General features: G+C 43.4%; 1 protein-coding gene across 11 annotated transcripts in view; it reads right to left on the reverse strand.

The window, feature by feature from the left end:
- The window catches only part of PDE1C (phosphodiesterase 1C), a 1,966,671-nt gene that overhangs the window by 58,402 nt on the left and 1,882,477 nt on the right, over nt 1–25,792 (reverse strand). For 5 of the 11 annotated variants that reach the window (XM_069215197.1, XM_069215242.1, XM_069215261.1 and 2 more), the window contains one exon: nt 2,062–3,008. The exons of the other annotated variants lie outside the window; for them this stretch is intronic. In XM_069215197.1, the coding sequence (XP_069071298.1) occupies nt 2,995–3,008 (14 nt within the window). In that variant the 3' untranslated portion in view covers nt 2,062–2,994. Of the gene's footprint in view, nt 1–2,061; nt 3,009–25,792 lie in introns of those variants that run through there. 11 annotated transcript variants of the gene reach the window in all.

The following is a 25,792-nucleotide window of genomic DNA, read 5'->3' on the forward strand; positions in this document are numbered from 1 at the left end:
ATACTGGCTGCAGCGGCTTCGGCGGTCATTGGGAAAAAACACCAGCGTCAGATTGAGGGCCTTAGTGATGATGATGACTTGCTGATTGAGAAGAATAGCAATTGAATGTATGTGGAAAATAAGTATCCACAGTAGGAAGAAAAACTAGCTTGTTTCTATTATTGTGGCATACATCAAGTTTTCAATGCTGGAAGTCAGGAAGAATCCCATGTCATTGACAGTATGCGATTCTCTCGTGATGCACACACTAGGGAGTGATTCGACTCTAGGCACTTATGGGATTTTAAGGTGCAAATTTAGTGCATGTGAATTGTGCCAGATTGATTGAGATCACTGGAGAATAAAGTCCTCCAGGTAGTCCAAGCTTCTACTAGCCACCCATTGTTTAGGCTGGTGACAAGACAGTTCAAATGTCCTCCATGTTAAATCTCTAGTCACTCTATGGAGACTACCAGCCAGGGTAAGGTTAGTGGCTTTCTTTAAATGGACTCCCATCCACTGTAAAGTGTGCTGAGATAACTAACTCATTTTCCATAGATCACAGATCTATCCATCAGGTCATAATAATTTGTATTACGTTTGACTGTTACCAACCTGGCCAGAATCAAACAGAGGATCAAGATGTGAAAAACCATTTAACCATTTGTACCAAAAATGTGAGCCATCAACCAGAAGAAAATGCTTGGGAGGGCATTTTTCTTTTTCTTCTGATGCTGTGAATCTCTGCCATCTTCCTGCTTCACACTGACAATGCTGGTCGCGGAGAGGAGCCTGGCTTAGCATTTGCTTTGTTATACCAATTGCTATTTCCATGATTGCATTGGTGTTGCATGTACATCCAAATAGGTAAGCATGCCGACCTTTAATTGTTTACATCTACTTCATGCCAAAAGCAGAAAAACAGAGAAAAAGGGGTAGGTCAAAATGCAGAGCAAATGTAAAATGATTTCACCAAATACACGTGGGTTGGCACAAATCCAATATGCAAGCGTGATGGCTAGAGAGCATTAAGCTATTTCGTTGCCCCTAAACAGTAGGTAATGTATGACTGGGTGCAGAGGGTTTTGATTTGATGGGAAAGGCCGCCATGTTTCATCGAATGGTCATATCATTGAGTTCCATTGAGATGGCAAGTGAGTTCTTCCGGACTGCAACAACTAACATTAATAATACCCCACCTATGTCCTTAGCATGTACACAATAGCTAACATAAAGGTCTTACATTTCTTATTGTTTTGACAGATACTCTTACATAATGTTTTTGGACAAATCCTTTAAGTTTGAACATTATTTTTAACATTTAGTTATTTAACGGGCAGACTCTATATTGCCACTACGTTGCTATCCAGAAACAGTACCCTTATAAAATATAGGGCAAGAATTTGTGTTGAAAGAAGGGGGTGGAAGTAATAGTTTCATTCGTGGCTGATAAAAAATAATGTGGCTTGAAATAGCTCTTGTATTTGCTACTGCTCCAATATGGCTTCCCCACATTTATGTTTTTTTTCTCTTCAGCATTATCCTTCCACCGCAGGGTCAGCCTATCTCACTTCCAAGCCAAGTAATCAGCTGGGCTGACTATGCCTACTGATCTCCTCATTATATACACATTAACTTCCCTTTTAAATGTTACCAAATACTATTAAACCAGGTACTTATCTCATATATGCTTTGGTTTTGAGTTACTAAGATTGAATGAGTGAAATGTGCACAGTAATTACAGTAACCAGAAAGTGAGAGTTGGAATGCTAGTAAGAGGTCGATTAAAAATAACCCGAAACACACACAAGGGAACGTGAACTCCCTTCAGTCATCATTTGCCCCCTCTCAGGCGTGTGTCAAAAATTACACAAAAACAGCCGAAAACGTAATCTCTCCCGGGGCACCATTTGCCCCCGCTGAGCTGTGTGTGCCTTTAGAAATTGCGTTAGCAACCTGTGTCTGAATGAGTTGTGCAAGTAATTTACTGAAATATTTATGTTACGTTGCCATTGTATTGGCGCATGAAGTGAAACATAGGGTACATGGTATTCAATTCAAACAAAACAGGAAGAGAGACCATTGGGGCATTTAAAAATGTATAAATGTATTGTGTTAACATTATAAAAACACTCTTGTAATTGGACTTCTAGAATATTTAGTAAGGAAGGGTCAAATAAAAAGTAATCCAGGACATCCCATTTATAACATTCAGCGTTGGGTCCCTTTCCTCTTATCTAGACCCAAAAAAACTGTTACGTAAAGAACACATGTAATTAAAAGAAATAATGTAGTGACTCCAGCTTGCTAGCTTCCTGTGGTGACCTGTCCCAACTGAAACCACAGACCAGTTTTGGAAGACCATGTAAAGAAAATACCCTGCCTCAGAAGCAACAATCAACCCAGTTCCAAGCAACGTTAGTGAATTAATACAGTTTTTTTACTAAATGCACAAACAAAAATAAAATCATCAGCGATAAAATAGATTTGTCTAAGAGATAGATACAAAAACAATGAAAATGCACCCTATTGGACAGTGTCAAAATCAGTGTCAGTCTTGTTTTGCCACAAATCTTCATCAGTCAAGAGCTTCAGGTGTCAAATGCTCCTTCTTTGCCAAAACAGTCAACAGCACCGCGTGCAGCTGTCTCATTTCTTCTTTACCGTATGAAAGAACCATCTGGATTATGAGTCATAATAGTGCAGTTCTCTCCTGATGCGCCATTTTACTGTGTGAGGCTTCCAAAGCCAAAGCTGTACAATGCAACAGGCAGGGGTAGTGGGGGCTGCAATAAGCCTTCCTATTCTCTTTGCCTGTTGTGCAAAAGCCGAGTCGTTTTGTACTTTTTTGTAGAGGAAAAAAAGAGAACATTAAAAACACTAAAAAAATAACTGTGAAGTAGCCAGTGGGAAGAGTGTTTGACAGCTGTATATATAATGCCTTCCCAAGAAATAGTTCCTTTGTGGAAGAATGAAGAAGCTCAGCTAAAATGGCGAAATACATTTGCAGCCAGTTTACTCTTCAGTATCTGGAAAAAAAAGAAAAAGAAAAGCGTCAATGTGGCTTTTTTCCCTCTCATCGTCCAAGGAGAGGGAGTGCTGGGAAGGTAAATGAAGGTTGTTAGTTACGAAGTATAAACATGGCTGCCACTGGGCAGACCTAATTCTCACAGCTTGATAACAGCAGATGTCTGAGCGTTGAATAGAAATGGAAGGATCAAAAGCCTGAACAAGGGGACCTGACACCAAGGGAACAACACATTCACCAAGTACACAACCTTATTTCAGCTAATGTATGTCACATTTATACTGCTTGATCATAGAGGCACAATCTTGTTGCAAAATGCCACTTTTGTTGTGGTGGTATTGATACAATGAGTCAAAGATATATTATCGTCTGACATCTCATAAAGTATTAAGTGCTTGAGGGAAGCTATATTTGACAAGACAAAGGTTAGGCAGCCTTGGTCACTCCCCCAAGGTCGAATCTTGTAGATTGTAGAATGCCATATGAAGACAGAAGACCTTATTTAAAGTTTGAAAAAAGGAGTATGTCATCAAAAATGTGTCCCATTCACCGTTTAAAAAGTGCACAGTATTCAATGGTACTCTGAACAGGACATCCAACACATTTGGATGGAAGTCCTTGTCCACCAAACTCTAAATAAGGCCCCGAAAGTTGACAATTGTGCACTTAACGTGATTCTGAATTACAATGCTCTCGACATTCCTGCCATTCTGGAGGTCTAATTGTCTGGTGCGCAGTTGGCAAGACCGCCTGGCTAGTCTTTCAAACAAAAATCACAGTGGAGACCAGATCAACACCACAATGTCTTCTTTATGTTGTGCTTTACTGAGGACTTGAATATTTACTTCTGTGTCCCTAGGTTGGAAGATAAGTAATTGCATACATGTAGTTTTCTTGCTGTTTTTATATGAAACTTTTGCACAAATGGAAAGGCAGTTCAGAGCATCAACATAGGGTTGGAATAGGAGGACTTGAAGAGGGAGAAATTTAGGTAGGCATCATATTGATGAGGTGTGGCACTGCACACTGAGCAGATGTGGTGGGTCTTTAACACTCTTGTGGATTGTAGGTGGGTGAATTCAAAGCAGAGCTGCTGTTGTCTGGAGTTTCAGAGAGGAGCTTCGTTAGTGGCGGGATAATTTGGCTTCTTATTTGTCCGAAAGTGTATTGTGGCATCTTTTGTCAATCCTATGCCCTCCATTGAAAAATAAAGTCTGAGACAGGTAGATCGGGAGTGCAGTCAATCTTCTCAAGCAGATAGGATGAATGTCAGGGAGGCCACAGATGAGAGTTTGTAGTGAGCAGTTGCTGCCAATCTGTCATGCATACATGGCCTTTCATGTTCAATGAAGGGCAGACATTCGAACAAGTAATTGTCATTAGAATGTATGGGTAGGCATTTCAGCAAAACAGACGAGTAGAGTTATTCCTGTCATCAAATATGGTTCACTAACAATACAAAAACACATGGAGGATCACTGTGAGTTTGGGAGGGTGGGAGCACTGTTGTAAATCAGTGGTGCTCCTGTCTAACTCACAGTTTCCCTCATTCTAACTAGAGTTAGTGAAAGATTTAGTTTACACCTGTGTGAAGCTTTGCCCTGGTAAGCTGTCTGCCACAGAGCCACCAAGCCATAGTAACACTCAGTTAGGGTAGGGCAACCATCACTGGATTTGCCTACTTGGGACTGCCATGCAAGACCTGAGGTTCTCAAGAAAGGAAAGTGAACATTGACCCTAATGTACAGCAAGATACTTTTCAGTGCATCGTAATTTTTTTGTTTTAAATAAGCAAACTTTTGCCCCGCCAGGAACAGTTGTTTCGTGTTGGACCTGGCTTTTTGACATGGACATCCCCAAACTTTTTGCCTCCTTCCTCCTATTTTTTCTGACCTGCTGTTGTTGGCTTTTGACCTCTGAGCACTTTACCACTGCTAACCAGTGCTAAAGTGCATATGCTCTCTGTGTAAATTGTACTATTGATTGGTTTATCCATGATTGACTATTTAATTTACCTGTAAGTCCCTATTAGAGTGCACTACATGTGCCTAGGGCATGTAGATTAAATGCTACTAGTGGGCCTGCAGCACTGGTTGTGCCACCCACCTCAGTAGCCCCTTAACCTTGTCTCAGGCCTGCCATTGCAAGGCCTGTGTGTGCAGTTTCACTGCCACTTCGACTTGGCATTTAAAAGTACTTGCCAAGCCTAGAACTCCCCTTTTTCTACATATAAGTCATCCCTAATGTGTGCCCTAGGTAACCCCTAGAGCAGGGTGCTGTGTAGGTAAAAGGCAGGACATGTACCTGTGTAGTTATATGTCCTGGTAGTGTAAAACTCCTAAATTCGTTTTTACACTACTGTGAGGCCTGCTCCCTTCATAGGCTAACATTGGGGCTGCCCTCATACACTGTTGAAGTGGCAGCTGCTGAACTGAAAGGAGCCGGAAGGTCATATTTAGTATGGCCAGAATGGTAATCTAAAATCCTGCTGACTGGTGAAGTCGGATTTAATATTACTATTCTAGAAATGCCACTTTTAGAAAGTGAGCATTTCTTTGCACTAAAAACTTGTTGTGCCCTTCAATCCACGTCTGGCTAGGTTTAGTTGACAGCTCCTTGTGCATTCACTCAGACACACCCCAAGCACAGGGTACTCAGCCTCACTTGCATACATCTGCATTTTGAATGGGTCTTCCTGGGCTGGGAGGGTGGAGGGCCTGCCCTCACACAAAGGACTGCCACACCCCCTACTGGGACTCTGGCAGACGGGATTGAGCTGAAAGGGAACTTGGTGCATTTCTTAGAGACTCTTTGAAATCACCCCCACTTCAAAGGCACAACTTAGTATAAAACAGGGCCTCTGCCCTACCTCATCAGACACTTGCTGGAGAAGAAACCTGAACCAGAAACTACATCCTGCCAAGAAGAACTGCCTGGCTGCTCAAAGGACTCACCTGTCTGCTTTCTCCAAAGGACTGCTGTCTTGCTGTTGCCCTGCTGCCTTGCTGAACTCTTGTCTGGCTGTGAAAGTGCTCTCCAAGGGCTTGGATAGAGCTTGCCTCCTGTTCCTTGAAGTCTCAGGACCAAAAAGACTTCTGCCTTTCACGTGGACGCTCCGTGCGCCGAAAATTTCGACGCACAGCTTGTTTCGCGGCGAGAAAAACGCCGCACACCGACGCTGATCAACGCGACGCCCTCGGGACGATCGAGACTTCGACGCACAACCTCGCAAGGACAAAGCCGCCCGACTTCCAAGGAGAAATCGATGCGACGCCTACCGTGAGTGCGAAACTTTGACGCACGGCCTCGCAAGGACAACGCCGCCCGACTTCCAAGGAGAAATCGACGCGACGCCTGCCGTGAGACCAAAATTTCGACGCACGGCCTCGCAAGGAAAACGACGCCCGACTTCCAAGGAGAAATCGACGCGACGCCTACCGTGAGATCGAAACTTCGACGCGCAGCCCCGCAGAACGACGCGCAGCCGGAAAATAAGCAGGAGAATCTACGCACAGACCCGGGACATCTGGTAATCCCCGCGATCCACAAAAAGAGACTGTCTGCGCGCCGGAAAACGACGCCCGACTTCCCCGCGTGGAAAAGAACGACGCAAGTCTGTGTGTGCTGAGCGGAAAACGACGCACACACCCCTTTTTCCACGCATCTCTTCTCCTGTGGCCCTCTGAGGAGATTTCCCACCAGAAACCAGGTACTCTGTGCTTGAAAGACACTTTATTGCTTTTTAAAGACTTAAAGACTCTTAATATCACTTTTCAGTGATATCTTTACAAATTCGTATTGCAACTTTGATCGTTTTGACCTACAATTATCCAGATAAATATTCTATATTTTTCTAAACACTGTGTGGTGTATTTTTGTGGTGTTATACTATGGTGTTGTATGATTTATTGCACAAATGCTTTACACATTGCCTTCTAAGTTAAGCCTGACTGCTCGTGCCAGGCTACCGGAGGGTGAGCACAGGCTGATTTTGGATTGTGTGTGACTTACCCTGACTAGAGTGAGGGTTCTTGCTTGGACAGAGGGCAACCTAACTGCCAACCAAAAACCCCATTTCTAACATTGGTGATCAGCGGTGAGGATAGGACTTGTGTTTGTGCAGTGACATACAGTAGCTAAGTATTTCACTACCTACCCACAGTTGAAGGTCAACTTGATTTTTTATCTCTTTTTTGACTTTTGGTCTCTGATGTCCTCCTGGATATACTATTGATATTTTGGACTTTGGATTTTGGTTTGCTGGTAAGATCCTATCAGAATGGGATCGCTTACCTACTTATTCTTTTTGCCTACTGACCACCTCACTAAGGCTGACCTAAGGAAGCTTTGCAGAGAATGTGGCCTTCCTGTAGCAAAGAGATCTACTAAAGCAGAGATGCTACGTGCCTACATAGTCTGGGAGGAAGAGAGATGGGCAGAGAGAGAGGCAGCAAGAAACCAAATGACTAAGTACCCCTCAGAGGAGGAGGAGGACGACTCAGATGAGGAAAGAGACCCAGTGAAAAAAGAATGGCTCATGGCTCAAGCACGGTGGATGGAAGAGCTAGATGAGTTTATTGAAAGGGCTGAGGCAGCAAGTCTCTTAGCCCTGGAAGAAGAAAAGATTGCAGCTCAAGAGCTGAGCTGTAAAGAGCTGAAACTGGAGGCCGGAAGGGCTGAGTCCAGTTCAGATGGTGGCAGCAAAAATCTTGCATCTAGTACTGCTGAAGAAGGGCACAAGCCCAGAGATGTGGTACCCAACTTGAAGAAGAGAGTTGACACACCCCAGGCGGTTCAAGGGTATGAGGTAGTTCCCGTTATGCACAGGGTCCCTGAGAAGGATTGGGGAACTGGCACAGGGAGTCATATTCCTACTGGGGGGAGGGACACTTTACTGACTCTAGCAGAGAGTGACAGAGAAAAGGGTTCCCCCCTGGTGGACGTCCTGGATATAGAGTGTAGAGACATCCCAGAAGAGTTTGGGTTGAGTGTCAGGGACAGTCAGATACTGTCTCACCAGTCTCAGGAGGGTGAAGTAGAGTGCTTTTCCAAGGTTGAGTTACTAGGTGGTTGGGTGAAGGGTACTGTGGTTAATACATGTGAAGGGCAGAGTGATGTAATTGCTGGAGAGCATATGTCTGGTCCTTATTTTCCAGAGCTACGCCAACACCAGGTGGAGTGTGAGTTCTCTGACCCCAGGGAACTTACCGTGGAGGCAGACTTTTGGGTGAGTACCAGAGAGTCTGAAGAGGCATTTGGGGGTGCTCCTGAAGGGAGTGGTCTAGGTGGTTCCCGACCAAGTGAGGTGGGAAAGGATTGTAGTGTCCCAGGTAGGTCTCAGAGCCTAACCTGTACCGTAGGGCCACCTTTTGAGGGAAGCCCCGCAGTGGCAGAAGAACTTGGGGGGATGACTGTAGACAGCATCCCAACAGTTCTGGTGTCTGGCAGTACCACTCCTAGTGAGGGGGTGCAGAAGTCCAGACATAGGGTTGAGAGGGGGTGGCAGACCCCAGTGGAGGATCTCGAAAGTCAGGGGTCAGCTCTGAGAGCAGAGCCCCCCAGGAATGACCCAGGTGAGACCGTTTCTGGTTTGGGGGAAACCCAGACTCTGCCGGATGGGCAGAGGTCGGGAGACCTGCGCCAACCAGACTCTTGTGTGGCCCTTGGGGACGGCGTGTCCCTTGTGGGGGGTGAGAGTGCCCCCCAGGAAGTCCTGGCATGCCAGGCAAGGATTCAACCTCAGGGTGGTGACTCTGGGTTGGATAACCGGGTTCAGAGGTTAAACTTTGACCTGGTGGGGGGTAGGTGTGCCCCCCAGAAAGTCCTGGCGTGCCAGGCAGTTGTCCAACCTCAGGGTGTCGACTCTGGGTTGGATGGCCAGGTTCAGAGGTTAAACCCTGACCTGGTGGGAGGTAGGTGTGCCTCCCAGAAAGTCCTGGGGTGCCAGGCAATTGCCCAACCTCAGGGTGGTGACTCTGGGTTGGCTAACCCGGTTCAGAGGTCAAACTCTGACCTGGTGGGGGGTAGGTGTGCCCCCCAGAAAGTCCTGGTATACCAGGCAATGGTTCAACCTCAGGGTGGTGACCCTGGGTTGGAGAACCAGGCTCAGAGGTTAAACTCTGACCTGGTGGGAGGTAGGTGTGCCTCCCTGAAAGTCCTGGCCTGCCAGGCAATGGTTCAACCTCAGGGTGGTGACTCTGGGTTGGATGTCCAGGTTCAGAGGTTAACCTCTGACCTGGTGGGGGGTAGGTGTGCCCCCCAGAAAGCCCTGGTGTACCAGGCAGTTGTCCAACCTCAGGATGGTGACCCTAGGTTGGAGAACCAGGTTCAGAGGTTAAACTCTGACCTGGTGGAGGGTCAGTGTGCCCTCCAGGAAGTCCTGGCGTGCCAGGCGATTGTTCTACTTCAGGGTGGTAACTCTGAGTTGAATGGCCCAGTTCAGAGGTTAAACTCTGACCTGGTGGAGGGTCAGTGTGCCCTCCAGAAAGTCCTGGCGTGCCAGGCAATTGTTCAACCTCAGAGTGCTGACTCTGGGTTGGATACCCAGGTTCAGAGGTTAAACTCTGACCTGGTGGGAGGTAGGTGTGCCTCCCAAGAAGCCCTGCTGTGCCAGACAATTGTCCAACCTCAGGGTGTTGACTCTGGGTTGGATGACCAGGTTCAGAGGTTAAACTCTGACCTGGTGGGGGGTAGGTGTGCCCCCCAGAAAGTCCTGGCGTGCCAGGCAATTGCCCAACCTCAGGGTGGTGACCCTGGGTTGGGGAACCAGGCTTAGAGGTTAAACTCTGACCTGGTGGGAGATAGGTGTGCCTCCCAGAAAGTCCTGGTGCGCCAGGCAACTGTTCAACTTCAGGGTGGTGACTCTGAGTTGAATGGTCAGGTGCAGAGGTTAAACTCTGACCTGGTGGAGGGTCAGTGTGCCCTCCAGGAAGTCCTGGTGTGCCAGGCAATTGTTCAACTTCAGGGTGGTGACTCTGAGTTGAATGGTCAGGTGCAGAGGTTAAACTCTGACCTGGCGGAGGGTCAGTGTGCCCTCCAGGAAGTCCTGGCGTGCCAGGCAATTGTTCAACTTCAGGGTGGTGACTCTGAGTTGAATGGGCAGGTGCAGAGGTTAAACTCTGACCTGGTGGGGGGTAGGCGTGCCCCCCAGGAAGTCCTGGTTTGCCAGGCGGTGATCCAGTCTGAGGGTACAGACCCTGGGCTGGAAGACCAGGTTCAGGGTGTCCCCCTGGACCTGGAGGGAGGGGCTACTGATAACAGTGCCCCTACCATGTTGTCTTCTGAGGAGGCCACTCCTAGTTGGAGGGTGCTGGACCCCAGAAGGGAGGGCAGGGGGAGGGAAGCCTCACCCCGGGCCCTAGTCCCACCTGAAGGTACAGACCCCAGGTTGGAGGGCCAGTGGCAGGTTAACAGCCCTGCACTGGTGGAGGAATGGTACAGGGCGACTTCTGTAAGCCCCCTGGCCATGTTGGACTCTGGGGGTACCGCTCCAGGAAGGAGGGTACAAAGCCCCAGAGGGGAGGACCAGGTTCAGGCTGTCATCCCTGACCTGGTGGAAGGGAGAGTGGTTAAAGGGTGCCCAGCACCTGGGGCTACCGCCCCCCACTCTCCACAGCCACAGTGGTTGGAGAGCTTTGAGAGGCCTGGGGCCTGGCTCTCATCCATGGCAGCTGTCAGTAATCACTGTGGCTTGCTGTCCGGGTGGACAGAGTTATCCCTGGGGAGGGGACAAGTGTCACACCCCAGGGGTAGAGTGGGCAACACCACTATGTTGGTCATGGGGGTACTATCCTGCTCCTGGGATACATCTGTGAGCAAAGTAAGGTTAGGTGCTGCACAGATGGGATCCGCAGGAAAGGAGAAAGGTTCCCCATGGATGGGCTTAGTGGGCCCTGAGAGTATGGACAGAGGGATCCAATTGGAGTCAGGAAGGCGAAGAACTGGAGCATGCCCCTGCTGTTGTGGGCCTGGGTCCTTGTTCTGTCGTCTCAAACAGGGAAGTACATCAGGATAGTGATTGTTCTCCCCTGGCTTTAGGCTGGTGGGGGGTCATGTTGGACCTGGCTTTTTGACAGGGACATCCCCAAACTTTTTGCCTCCTTCCTCCTATTTTTTCTGACCTGCTGTTGTTGGCTTTTGACCTCTGAGCACTTTACCACTGCTAACCAGTGCTAAAGTGCATATGCTCTCTGTGTAAATTGTACTATTGATTGGTTTATCCATGATTGACTATTTAATTTACCTGTAAGTCCCTATTAGAGTGCACTACATGTGCCTAGGGCATGTAGATTAAATGCTACTAGTGGGCCTGCAGCACTGGTTGTGCCACCCACCTCAGTAGCCCCTTAACCTTGTCTCAGGCCTGCCATTGCAAGGCCTGTGTGTGCAGTTTCACTGCCACTTCGACTTGGCATTTAAAAGTACTTGCCAAGCCTAGAACTCCCCTTTTTCTACATATAAGTCATCCCTAATGTGTGCCCTAGGTAACCCCTAGAGCAGGGTGCTGTGTAGGTAAAAGGCAGGACATGTACCTGTGTAGTTATATGTCCTGGTAGTGTAAAACTCCTAAATTCGTTTTTACACTACTGTGAGGCCTGCTCCCTTCATAGGCTAACATTGGGGCTGCCCTCATACACTGTTGAAGTGGCAGCTGCTGATCTGAAAGGAGCAGGAAGGTCATATTTAGTATGGCCAGAATGGTAATCTAAAATCATGCTGACTGGTGAAGTCGGATTTAATATTACTATTCTAGAAATGCCACTTTTAGAAAGTGAGCATTTCTTTGCACTAAAAACTTGTTGTGCCCTTCAATCCACGTCTGGCTAGGTTTAGTTGACAGCTCCTTGTGCATTCACTCAGACACACCCCAAGCACAGGGTACTCAGCCTCACTTGCATACATCTGCATTTTGAATGGGTCTTCCTGGGCTGGGAGGGTGGAGGGCCTGCCCTCACACAAAGGACTGCCACACCCCCTACTGGGACTCTGGCAGACGGGATTGAGCTGAAAGGGAACTTGGTGCATTTCTTAGAGACTCTTTGAAATCACCCCCACTTCAAAGGCACAACTTAGTATAAAACAGGGCCTCTGCCCTACCTCATCAGACACTTGCTGGAGAAGAAACCTGAACCAGAAACTACATCCTGCCAAGAAGAACTGCCTGGCTGCTCAAAGGACTCACCTGTCTGCTTTCTCCAAAGGACTGCTGTCTTGCTGTTGCCCTGCTGCCTTGCTGAACTCTTGTCTGGCTGTGAAAGTGCTCTCCAAGGGCTTGGATAGAGCTTGCCTCCTGTTCCTTGAAGTCTCAGGACCAAAAAGACTTCTGCCTTTCACGTGGACGCTCCGTGCGCCGAAAATTTCGACGCACAGCTTGTTTCGCGGCGAGAAAAACGCCGCACACCGACGCTGATCAACGCGACGCCCTCGGGACGATCGAGACTTCGACGCACAACCTCGCAAGGACAAAGCCGCCCGACTTCCAAGGAGAAATCGACGCGACGCCTACCGTGAGTGCGAAACTTTGACGCACGGCCTCGCAAGGACAACGCCACCCGACTTCCAAGGAGAAATCGACGCGACGCCTGCCGTGAGACCAAAATTTCGACGCACGGCCTCGCAAGGAAAACGACGCCCGACTTCCAAGGAGAAATCGACGCGACGCCTACCGTGAGATCGAAACTTCGACGCGCAGCCCCGCAGAACGACGCGCAGCCGGAAAATAAGCAGGAGAATCTACGCACAGACCCGGGACATCTGGTAATCCCCGCGATCCACAAAAAGAGACTGTCTGCGCGCCGGAAAACGACGCTCGACTTCCCCGCGTGGAAAAGAACGACGCAAGTCTGTGTGTGCTGAGCGGAAAACGACGCACACACCCCTTTTTCCACGCATCTCTTCTCCTGTGGCCCTCTGAGGAGATTTCCCACCAGAAACCAGGTACTCTGTGCTTGAAAGACACTTTATTGCTTTTTAAAGACTTAAAGACTCTTAATATCACTTTTCAGTGATATCTTTACAAATTCGTATTGCAACTTTGATCGTTTTGACCTACAATTATCCAGATAAATATTCTATATTTTTCTAAACACTGTGTGGTGTATTTTTGTGGTGTTATACTATGGTGTTGTATGATTTATTGCACAAATGCTTTACACATTGCCTTCTAAGTTAAGCCTGACTGCTCGTGCCAAGCTACCGGAGGGTGAGCACAGGCTGATTTTGGATTGTGTGTGACTTACCCTGACTAGAGTGAGGGTTCTTGCTTGGACAGAGGGCAACCTAACTGCCAACCAAAAACCCCATTTCTAACATTTCGTAAACATTGTTACTGCAAAGATTACATTTATATTATCAATGATGGTATCAAAGAAATCATGAGTGCCATAATTTGTGGGGTAATTATCAGTGCATGGGGAGGGAGCGAGCTACAGTTACCTTAGGGTACGAGCTATAGTTACTTGAGATTACTACCAGCCCCCTATAACTACCCAACCCAACGCTTTTGGCTGTGCATGGCCGTGGTTGGCTGCATCCTGTTTCTTTGGGTGATAGAATAGGTGTAAGAGGGGGTATCTGGATGCGAGGGTGTCTGTCTTGGTGTGAGAGGGGGCACATCAGTGTCTTAGTGGGTCTGTGAGTGGGTGTGTGAGGCTTTCAGTGGGTCTGTGTGTGGGTGTGTGAGAGTCTGTGTGGGTCTGAGAGTGGGTGCGTGAGTGTCTGAGGGGGTCTGTGAGGGAGTGAGTGCATAAGGGTCTTAGTGGGACTCTGAGTGGGTGCATGTGGGTCAGAGTGGGTCTGTGAATGGGTGTATGAGTGGCTGAGTGGGTCTGTGAGTGGGTGCAGAAGGATCTTAGTGGGTGTGTAAGTGGGAGAAAGAGATTGAAAAAGAGAAATTGAGAAAGAGAGAGAAAGAGAGTGAGTGGGAGAGAGATAAAGAGTTTTTTAGGCTTTGATGAATGATATTCCTGGACAAATTGAAAAGAAAAATGTATTTGACAGTTAAAAAGAGTGAGATCACCTTTCAGTATGAGCCTTAACATTTTGAAGTTCAAAAGAAATTAAAGAAGGAAAATGACCACGGACACACCTGGAGAAGAACCCTCAGATTTCAGTGCAGAGGTCTATGACCTCAACCTTTAGGCCATAGGTGACTCCTTACTGTGATGCTTCCAGACATCCCTATGACAGTCAACCCACTCATGTGATTGGGAAGAAACATGAATGTTCCATCACTAGGGAGATTTAAGATTCAGAACACTTAGGGCCCAAATATGAGTTTGGTGAACGGGAACACCTGTCCACCAGACTTCCAACAGGGTGGCTACCGCCATAGTGGTGACCACCCCTCTGGACCTATTAGGAGTTTCTGGCTAGGCTAACAGGCGGAAACTGAAGTTTCCGCCTATCAGCTTAGCGGGAAACTGGAGGCGGATTGGTCTCCGGTCCAAAATCAAGCCAGCAGCAATGCTGTCACCTGAAGGGTGCACCAGCACTTTCGCAATGCTCACTGTCTGCACGGCAGACAGTGACCATTGCAATGGTACTGGGTGGGGGGACATGGGCAGTGCAGGGACCCCTTCTGTGGCCCCCTGCGCCTGTTCTCCCCCAACATTTTCATGGTGGTAAAACCACCATGAAAAGGCTGGCAGAGAACAAGTTTATAATCAGCAGGGCGGCACAGCATGCAGCACCTCCCTGGCTGATTGCGATCTCCATCTGCTGGGATCACAGTTCTGGCAGAGACTGCAAAACCCTGGTGGTCTGTCCCCCAGGGTCTTAATTTGGCAGTCGGACCACCAAAGCAGCAGCGGTCCTTACTGCCACCACGAGGCCCTTAGTAAATAAAAAAAATACACTGCAAAGTGATACTAGGATTTGAACCTTCAGCCCACTAAGTGACAGCAGACAACCTTGCGGATGACCTTGACCATTAGACCAGAACTGACTCTGTTCTGCTCTGCCTCGAAATGTAACTATAACATTCATACCAAACATCTTATTAGTCTTACTCTTTGAAGTCATTGTATGGAGAGACCATGGCAATGACAATCTCTCTCTCTCTTTCTCTCTCTCGTCCATTCCATTATGGAATATATAGAAAGAGAGTGACAGGACCACAAGAAGAGCCTCAAGGCCCCGGCAGTCCTAGCCGGCTCCAAGCGTCCTGCGGGAGCCGTCACTGCTCCCACAAACAGGGAGCTGCTTTAAATAGCAGCTCCCTAATTGCGGGAGCAATAATCTGTTTTCCTATACACATATTTGTGAACAGAGAAACAGATGAGTGCTTAGTGGGAGCTGCCACCTTTCACCAAGCAAAAGAAAACAGCTATGTACTGGGTTTGGGCACCCCGGGACGAAGCAGGAACCGGCCCTGTGGGGGTGGCTGCCCCCAGGACCATCATTGGCTCCTCAGGGGCCCCCATGGCCTCCTCCAATGACTATTGCACCAGGAAGGTGGTGTTCCTTGGAGCCATAGGTTTGAAACAGACCCTCCTCATTATTGTATTTTAGCCTAGGGGAGGTGGTGGTCCCCAGGGATGCGAGAGGGGGCTAATATTGGATTTAATCTTTGCCTCAGGAAGGTGACAGTCCCCAGGGCTGACATGATGGTCCCTGGGACTACAGGGGGGAGCAGCCCTGCCCCAGCATTGGACTTAAACTTGGCCCCAGGAAGGTGGCTGTCCCTGGTGCTGCAGGGGGAGGCAGCCACCCCCCCTTGAAAATGTAGGGACCCCCCTTTTTCTCAGGCCCTGCTTGGCGGATCACCCCAAAACTTTCCAGACAGACCCTGAATTGAGCATTGTATTTTCCTAGAAAATTTCCTGAAGATTAATTGAACAGCGCCAAAGTTATTAGCAAAACAAAACATGCTTTTTTCTAAATAAACTAGTTCCTAACTATAATTACTGGTGACCGTTTCTGGGTAATTAATATATATATATATATATGTATAAACATGTACATATATATGTATAAACAAAGGTATATATACATATATATACTTTAACATATGTAAAACCTATTGAACAATTTTAAACATTTATTAAATACCATGTACTAACAATAAATTAAAAGTTAAAATAAACTAACATGTACACCTCTGAAACCTATGTGTTTTTAATTTAAAATTTAGAAAAGAAAGATAATGTACAACATATTTTTAATAAATCATAATTTAAATTAATAAACATATTTTGACAATAACATATATCACAAATAATTTAAAAATAAGTTAGTATTAAAAATGCTGCGGGAGTTAAAATTAAATTAAAAAAATAATATGAACATTACTGAAAAATGGATGATACTAAAAAAAACAGAGCACTAACAAAACAACACTATCAAAGGTGTTGGACTTCAAAAGGAGTTAGATTAAGTAATCAAACTCTCATTTAAGCAAATGTTGGAAAACTCTTGGAGTTTGGCGGGGATTATATTCACTATTCTCACTCCAACATAAGCAAAATCAGGGAAAGGGTTCGACTTTAGAGGAGTTAGATTTATTATTCCCAGCAAAATGTAATCACAAGCAGAGAAAGTGCTGGACTTTAGAGATCTTAAATTTACTATTCCCACTTAACATAAACAAAAGCAGGGGAATAGTTGGCCTTTGGGGGAGTTATAATTACTATTCCCACCGCAGTGCAAGCAAAAGCATGAAAAGTGTTGGGTGGTGGAGGGGTTGGATGTACTATTCCCACTCCAACAAATAGTAGGACTTTGGACATATTAGATAATCTCATCCAACATAAGCAAATGCAGGGAAAGTGATGGAGTAGTTAGATTTACTATTCCTACTCCAGTGCAAGCATCAATCTGGAAAGGGTTTGAATTTGGAGGGGTCAGATTTACTATTCACACTCCAATCAAAAAAATTGTAGGGAATGTGTTGGAGAGGTTGTATTTACTATTCTCAATCCAATCTAACCAAAAGTAGGGAACTGACTGGATTTGAAGGAGTTACATTTACTATTCCCATTCCAATGTAATTAAAGTAGGGAAAGTTTTGTACTGAGAAAGGGTTACATACAGCATTCCAAATCCTAATCAGTTTTTTTTACACATATGCAAATACCAAACAACATAAACATACTAAAACAACTCCAAAATAAAGAATATACACTGTGTAAAATAAATAAAACTAAATGCAAAGATTAACAATTAATAACAGAACAATAAAATACATAAACAATTAATTAAAAATACACTTCCCTGCCTTGCACACAAAACCCCGTAACCCCCAAGAATGATAATACATTATGAATAAAAATAACATTAAGATATTAATTAAAATCAACAAATAAAATTAAAACCAAAAATAAATATAAAATACATTTTGCAAATGTTATTATCAAATACACTTCTTAGCCAATTATCAATTAATTAGAAAACAACAAACACAATACATAATAAATAATAAATTACAAAATAACACAATTAACTAACACATAAACATTTAATCACATAAAAAAAATAAAAAAAAGGATATTATTTAGATAGCTCCCCAGCCTGTTCCCCTACAAACCCAACAACCAACACCTAATGTATATATTAATAATAATAATCTAACTGTACAAAAATGAAAAATACTTTAGAAATCACAACATAAGTTTCATGATTCAAATAACAATTATTCAATGAATACATTTACATAATTATTAACCAAATAAATATTTAATTAAAATAAAAACAATAAAAAAATCCTTATGTGGGGAAGGGGAGAAGGGTGAGAACCTGGTCACTATCCTCAGTAGTCTCTGTATGTTGGGGATCCTTGGGAAAGAGGTGGGGGTTCCAATGGCAACTTGTATATACAATGGTGGACTATGCATTGTGTGTCAATGCCTGTGATATATATAATAAAATGAGTTATACAAAAAAAGGTTTTAAAAAATAACGTTTTCAGTTTATTTAACAAGGTTTCATCCCTGTACTCAATTGTCTTTATTTTGGTGACAATTAAACTATTAAATTTCACTATTCCAACTAAGTTGGCTTGGGATTTTTAAATCATATACTTCTTGACTATAATGTTGTCTTCTATCACTTGAGTAGCACATCAATTTTCTGTTAGGAAGATCTTGCTACTTGTGTCAAGCTACTAAAGGTTACTTAGTAAGATTACTCACAGAAACCCAGTAGTGTAGGAGGAATTAGATTGTTTGGCTTTGTGGGTGCACAACCACACTTTACAGTAAAACTGCAGCATCAGTCCTCCATAGAATAATCCTCCTAGGCTATGATAAGGAATTAAAAGTCCAATCTTGTTTGTCTAGCATAGGTAGAATGGAAGTTGCAGCTTCACATTGTAGTAATTAATGCCCCACTGTATGAGACAGAGTTATGAGTGCTATTTTCGGGTGATTGGGTAAACCTGTGTGAGGATATTGACAGGATGGTGCTGAAAAGGCAACAGTGGAATGACACATTCTTTGTCACTTGCTGGATGAATGCAGCTCAGAGTCAAAGATTCACCCACGTTTTTGTATTGAGGTAGAAGGCATAAGGCGGTTTCCAAGTGAGGACTAATCAAATGGACACACTGTGGTTTTCTAGGTGCTAATACATATGATCTACAATTCAATCCAGTTTGTGTGGGCTATTTGAGACCTATCTGAAAATGACTGTATGTAAGGAACTCCATTATGAACAATTTCCTAGCTCCTCAGGTTTTCTGTTGTACATACAGGTTTACTGACATACATGGGGAAGCTGGTGATGCAGCTGTCAAGGATAGTCATGACAGATAACATGGTATAGGGCTTCTATAGTACCTCAGAGTGATCAGAGATATCATTAGATAGTCACAATTAAGCAGCAAGTTATTTGTTAAATTCTATATAAAAAATATAAAATGAAGGTGAGGCTCAAGATTGGTCTGAAGAGTATCAGGCTCAAGCTCACGTATTGGCTGTCAATTTGTTTAGCAATACCCTTCTTGCCAAAGCAGTTACGAATAGCCAACATATTAACAAAGTGATTCTTGGGGATGTATACGTTCGTTTTTCATGTTGCGCTTTTCACTTTTGGGTAATGGGGTTTTTAGATGTCTGTTTCAGCAAGTGCAAATGACCCATGAAAAAGGCTGGTACTGAAATGCATCTGAACTGGTAGCTGAAGCATGAGCGTCTTGATGTGTATGTTATGTGTTTGTTCTTCCAGGAATGAGAGATGTGAACCTTGCAACTATTTGATTCAGTATGGGCATTTCCCACCAGTTTAAGTACTGCTGCAACAAGGGGCTGAAGACAACTGAGTATTCCTGGATTAATATTAACATGTATAGTGTAACACAATTATTAAAATATATATTTTACATTATAATACATTTATTTTGTTACTTTTTCATTTACTACAATGAAAAGCATATATTTTTACATATGTATATATGCAGATATATATTTAAATACAACTGTAAACTGTAAAATCTCAGCAATTCAATGACATAATAATAGGTAAATTACCAAATAAATAAAATATATACATTAAAAAAAATAAACAAAAAAGCACAAATACAAAAAATAATATGAACATTAAAAAATAAAAATAAAAAAAATGATATAAAATAAAAATAATGATAACTAATATCTGTAACTAACAACAATAAAGGTATTGGAGTCTGGGAATATATTAGATATACAATTCTTACTCCACAGTATATAGCAGTAGGGTAACCTTTGGACTTCAGAGGGGTTACATTTACTCTTCTGGTCCAGTCTTAGCAACAGTACCGAAAGCGGTAGATTTTGGAGGGGTTACCCTTACAATTTCAACTCCAATCGGTGTAACATTAGGGAAAGTGTTGGACTCCCATGGGTTACATTTACTATTCTCACGCCAAACTGTACAACAGTAGGAAAAGTGTTGGACTTTGAAGGGGTTACATATACTATTTCCACTCCAGTCATTGCAACAGTAGGGAAAGCGTTGTACTTAGGAGTGGCTAAATATACTATTCCTACTCCAGTCTAAGCAACAGTAGGGAAAGTATTTTACTTTAAACAGATCATATTTGAATAACTATATTCATTAAGAAAAAATATTAAACTTTTAAAATAAACATTCTTAACTAACATTAAATATATACATGTATCTATGCTTAATATTAGAAAATAACAAACAATTCAACAATTTAATAATCAAATGAATAATTAATTATCAATTACAAAAATACTATTTTAATAGCAATTATTTTCTACTTTAAAATAAATGTAATAATTATTTACTATATTTAAAAATATTATTAAAAAGAATTATACAATTAATTAATTTTTACTTAATTAAATCCCCGCTCTATACCCCTACAAACCGAGCAGCCCACACTTAAATTAAATTAAATAAGTATAGCACAATTTACACACTTGATATTGAATTAAATATTTAACAATAATTTACTTTATTAATAATTGTTATAAATTGGCTTTCTGGTTGGGAGAGGTATGAATCCTGTCCAAGTAGGAGCCACAATCCTAGTCAGGGTAAGTAACCACACACTTAAATTAACCTGTGCTCACCCTTTGGTAGCGTAGCTTGACATAGAGCACTCACGCTAAACGTAAGAGGCCATGTGTAAAGTATTTGTGCACACTCAACCTACAATAACACAATAAAAACACCACAAAAAAAATACACAATTGAATTATAAAATGAGTACTTTCTGTACTGCAGAAAAGACCAAAACGATAAAGATCCAATCAGTGGTTCTCGAAATATCCCACTTTTAATGTAATAAAATAAATACAATATTTTAAACAGTACTTTTGTTTTCCAGGTTATGGGTGGTCCCATTCAACTGGGGAGATAATGATCCAAAGTGAATTAGAGGAGGTCAATGGGTAGTTCTTTGCTGTGCGGCGATAAAACCAAAGCCCAAGAGGCATTGAAGAACAATTTTGTGCGAGTCTCCTGGAACCAAGGATGCTCAGAAAAGCTCAACCCACCATGAGCAATCAGGTTGGTGAGCGGGACCTTGGAGGTCCAATTCACCAGTAGAGCACGTTACAGCCAGAGTAGGGGGGTGAAAGGCAGGCCATGCTGGGCTGTCTTCATGTAGTCGGGGCAGTCTCAGCAGTCTGCTGGCCAGAAAAAGGATCCCTGAGGTGGTGATCTCTCTCCCGGCCAGTCCTCAGTTCGCGGAAGCAGAGTGCTGGTTTCCACTTCTCACAGGTGGCACTGATGTCTTTGCTGCAATCCGCGCTGCCCAGGCAATGCGTTTGCAGGAGTGCAGCACAGAACCTGAGGTGCTGCTCTCAGTTACCAACTCCCCTCCAAAGCGCTGGCATGTTGGGCACAGAGCACTGGTCTTTAGTAGACTAGCGCAGTGGTTCAGACAGACAAATCACTTTTTGATGGCAGAGTGGAGTGTTGGTGCTGATTAGGTGGGGTGCTTGTCTTCAGTGAAAAGGAGTGCTGAGTCTTGTCAGTTTAAGTTGCCAGACTCCGTTTTCAGAGCCCCACGACAGCGATGGAAAAGCAGTCTTTGATGGCCTCAAGACAGCAGGCTAGCACAGCAAAGCAAGTTGCAAAGTCGCAGTCCCTCCTGACAGCACAGCAAACAGCAGGCAGCAGGCCAACACAGCAAAGCAGTTAGCAAAGTAGCATTTCCTTCTGGCAGTACAACTCCTGCATTTGGCAGCGTCTCCACAGGATCCAAAAGTGAACTAATTTGGGGGTATTAGAGGTCCAGTATTTATAACCTAAGTTGCATTTGAAGTGAGCGAGACATCAAAGGTGCATTTGAACCTCACAAGGTCCCTTTCTTCCCTGGTTCTAGACGCACTACAGTGGAGTATGCTGCTCTTTGTGTGGGGGCAGGCACAGTCCTATTAAGGTGCAAGTCTCAGGACCTCACTCCCAACCTACCTCCGGTCACCCTAAGCCAGACATGTATTCAGAGACAGGCAGAGGCACCTAATGGCTAAAGTAAGAACATTCCAACTTTCTAAAGTGGCATTTTCAGACCTGCAGTTTGAAAACCAACTTCACTAAAAGGTGTGATTTTAAATTGGGAGTCCAGAGACATCAAACTCCCATTTTCCATCTGCTCCCAATGGGAAATGACACTTAAAAGTTGTTTAAGGCAATGGCCATGTTAACCTATGGGCGAGATAGGCCGTGCAGTAGTGAAAAATGAATTAAGCAGTTTTTCACTACCAGAACATGTAAAACTCAAAAGTACATGTTTTACCTTTTAAATACATGGTACACTGCCCATGGGGTTACCTAGGGCCTACCTTAGAGGTAACGTATATGTAATAAAAAGGAAGGGTTGAGTCTGGCAAACGGGTGCATTTGCCAGGCTGGCATGGCAGTGTAAAACTCCCCACACAGGCACTGCTGTAGCAGGCCTAAGACATTTTGAGAGGGCTACTGTAGTAGGTGGCGCAAGCAGTGCTTCAGGCCCACTAGTAGCATTTAATTTACAGGCCCTGGGTATATATAGTGCACTTTAATAGGGGCATGCAGGTAAACTAAATATGCATATTGTGGATATGCCAAAATTACCAAGTTTAGAGTACAAAGCACCTGCACTTTAGCACTGGTCAGCAGTAGTAAAAAGTCCAGAGTCCTAAATCCAACAAAAACAAATTCAGCAAAAAGTGGAGGCAAAAGGCAAAACATTTAGGGATGATTCTGTAGAAAGGGCCATACCAACAATAATAAATTAAACAATTATTTTAAAAAATTAATAATTAATTAGTTAATTATTACTTAATTAACTTTTCACTCTATATGCCTACAAACTTAACAACCAACACCTAAAAAAACAATTAATTTAATCTGTATTATCCTAATTTATATAATATCAATTACATAATTAATTAAAAAGTTTTAATTATTACCTAATTAACTTCCCACTTTATACCCCTACAACCGGCTGCAACACTATAAATTACTATTGACAATTAAACAAAAACATCTAAATCACAAATACAAAAAAAAAAATGAATATATGATTGAAAACATTAAAATAGTTTACAAATTATTTTTTTACAACTATAGCACTGAAAACAACTTTAAAAATAACGATATTATTTAAAAAGATATCACTTTCATGATATTCTTGATAACAAAAGTTTTGCATCACTAGATTTTTGTATCACAATATTTTATTTTCAATATTTCTGTCTCAGGATATTTACAGCTGGATATTGTGTCCATACACCATTTTAAATATATCAGAAAATGATGAATTTGGTTTTGAAATCACCCCATACCTATTCTCCTAGTTGCATTTTAGTTTTATTATTGCAGCATCTGTGAATGAGATTATATTGTTTTGTACAACTCAGAAGAATTATTTTATTATGTATTATCCTAGTACTGCATGGAATGTCACTTCAGGTAATGTGTAATCAGTTCAGGAAGTGTGCACTTGCTAACTCAACAAATAAAAGTGTTCCTCCACCACTTCAACGATGTTTTTATATTTTCATGCATACATTTAACTTCAAATTTGTGAAACTGTATGTATCCTAATATTGTACTTTATTGTAGTTTATACTGGACTTCGAAATTAGAGTACAATCATTTCACTTTTTCACATGGACACCTTTGATAGATTGAGCAGACTGTCATTAAAACATTCTAAATCTGTAAACCCTGCCATAAATAATCACTGGCTGGCTATAGCAGCCAGACTCCATGGTCTTGTGTGAGGATTGGCATGGCTTGCACTCTCACTTCACAAACAGAGAATAGTGGTAGCTTCAGCTCACACTCAGTAGCTTGCTCTAGTCATCAAGTTAATCCTCAGAGAAAATGTATAAGATGCTCTATTTAGCTGATAACACTTTCATAAGAAAGGTATTCATATTCAAAAGTCCCTGTTTTAAGCCCATCTCCGAAACATATCTGTAAGACGGCAGGAATGGATGAGAATATAGCCTTAGAACCCACCGGAGCGGGCTCTACCGGCTATTAAAGGCCCGCTCCCGAGTTAAATGCCCGAGCCGAAGGCGAGGGCATTTAACAAGGGAAAGGGCCTTTAATAGCCGGTAGAGCCCGCTACGGCGGGTTCTAAGGCTATTAGAACATTCTGCCACTCAGGGCAGAATGTTCTCTTAAAAAAAATAAATTGCTCACGGAGCCCGAGGGGATTAGAATCCCCTCGGGCTCCGTGAGGCTTTGTTCACAGCTGCTGCTGTGAACAAAGCCCATTGGAATGTTGGCGCTGTGGGCTTTTACCGGCCAGTAAAAGCCCGCAGCACTCCATTGTTTTCAATGGAGCTGCCAACTTCCAATGTTCTAATATTCATTAGTCAACTTCAGAACAAGGGGGTTTAAACAGGTCAGTATGAACGGGTAAGTGGGCTATCAGGCTTGTGCGACCTGACCCCCTATGATGCTGTTATTTACTTTTGGATGGAGTGGTACTCTAGAGGTAGTAGTGGCTTCTATGTCTTCAGGATAAGTGCATAAAATGATTTCAATTATAACATTATGGCTAGTCCCAGAGACTTCATTCCTCTTGACATCAGCCGTTAGAGGCTCTTTGTTTTATATCTCCACAGGATTTTGAGCAGCACATCAGTGAAATGGTGTATCATTACAACCCGCAGGCTCCCAAAGGAAACAGGCAACTTCCCCCAGGAAGGTGTTTAAACCTCCCCATGGACTAAGTCAGAAAGCTAAATTAATAATTTTAGTTCTTGAAATCAGAGAAAGGTAGAGAAACAGGCATAGTTTCCTTCTTGCAGCACAGCAGACAGAAAATTATTCCTCCTTCTTCTGCTTCAGGTTTGTTCTTCATTGCTAGCGACCCAAGCATGAGTTTTTATAGGAGATGATAGCATTTCACTAAGTGGTGATCTTAATCCATTATCTAAAACATTCACACACCGTGGGCTCTCATTTTACTACATTATTTTGCATACCTATTCTTGAACACTACTTTAAATCTGGCCCACAGACACACAATAAATTAAAAACGAGGGCTAAAGTCTCAGTTGAAGAACAGCCACACTTATTTCCCATTGTGTTTACCCCCCTGCAGCTAGACTGCTACCATGGATTTCCCCATAGTCTCCCTAAAGATATGGGTTAAGCTGTGCTAAAAAAAAATTCATTCATCCCTAAGGTCTAGAAAAATACAGGGCAGTATCTAGTCTCTTTTTTATTGGTGAAAAGTTTGAGGATATTGTTTGCTCCAACTCCATTCTTTCGGTAACACTGTCTTCAGTTTGGTTCCCAACCAATCGGGAGCCTGTTCTCCACACAACAAAAAATCAACCCTGATAATTGTCAATGTTATTCTCCTTAGAATAATCATATTGCACCCTGCTGCACCCTGCTGACAGACCTTAACTTATTGGCTGCTTTTGGCAAATATACTGATTTACCACTTACAGTCATCACAGTCCTTGGATAAAGAACCTCTAGCTTCACTACACTAAGCTACATGTAGACTCATATCAATGCTGAAACTTGTTCCAGCTACTACTCAGCAGAATTGATGCTGAAACTAAAACAACTCGAGTTCTGATATCATTGAAATGGTGTAATTGCAATGCCTTCCTATAACCTATAAACTCCACTTTTTCAAAACATTGCAGATATTTAGAAAAATGCACTGCCGCTCATAGTCTGTGATCGTCAGATCGACCCATTCTCAAAGTGCTCCATTGATTACCTATCATTGAATGTTTACCCACAATTGTCACAAAACCATTTCAAATTGACTCTCAAGAGCGCCATAAATCTTCATTTGTGTCTCATAGCTTATGAAAAGAATTTACCTATCCTCATCACTCCTCTGGGCACAGTAGACATGCATGACCCTCAATG

The sequence above is a fragment of the Pleurodeles waltl genome, chromosome 2_1 (genome assembly GCF_031143425.1).
Source record: "Pleurodeles waltl isolate 20211129_DDA chromosome 2_1, aPleWal1.hap1.20221129, whole genome shotgun sequence".
NCBI classification, from domain to species: domain Eukaryota; kingdom Metazoa; phylum Chordata; class Amphibia; order Caudata; family Salamandridae; genus Pleurodeles; species Pleurodeles waltl.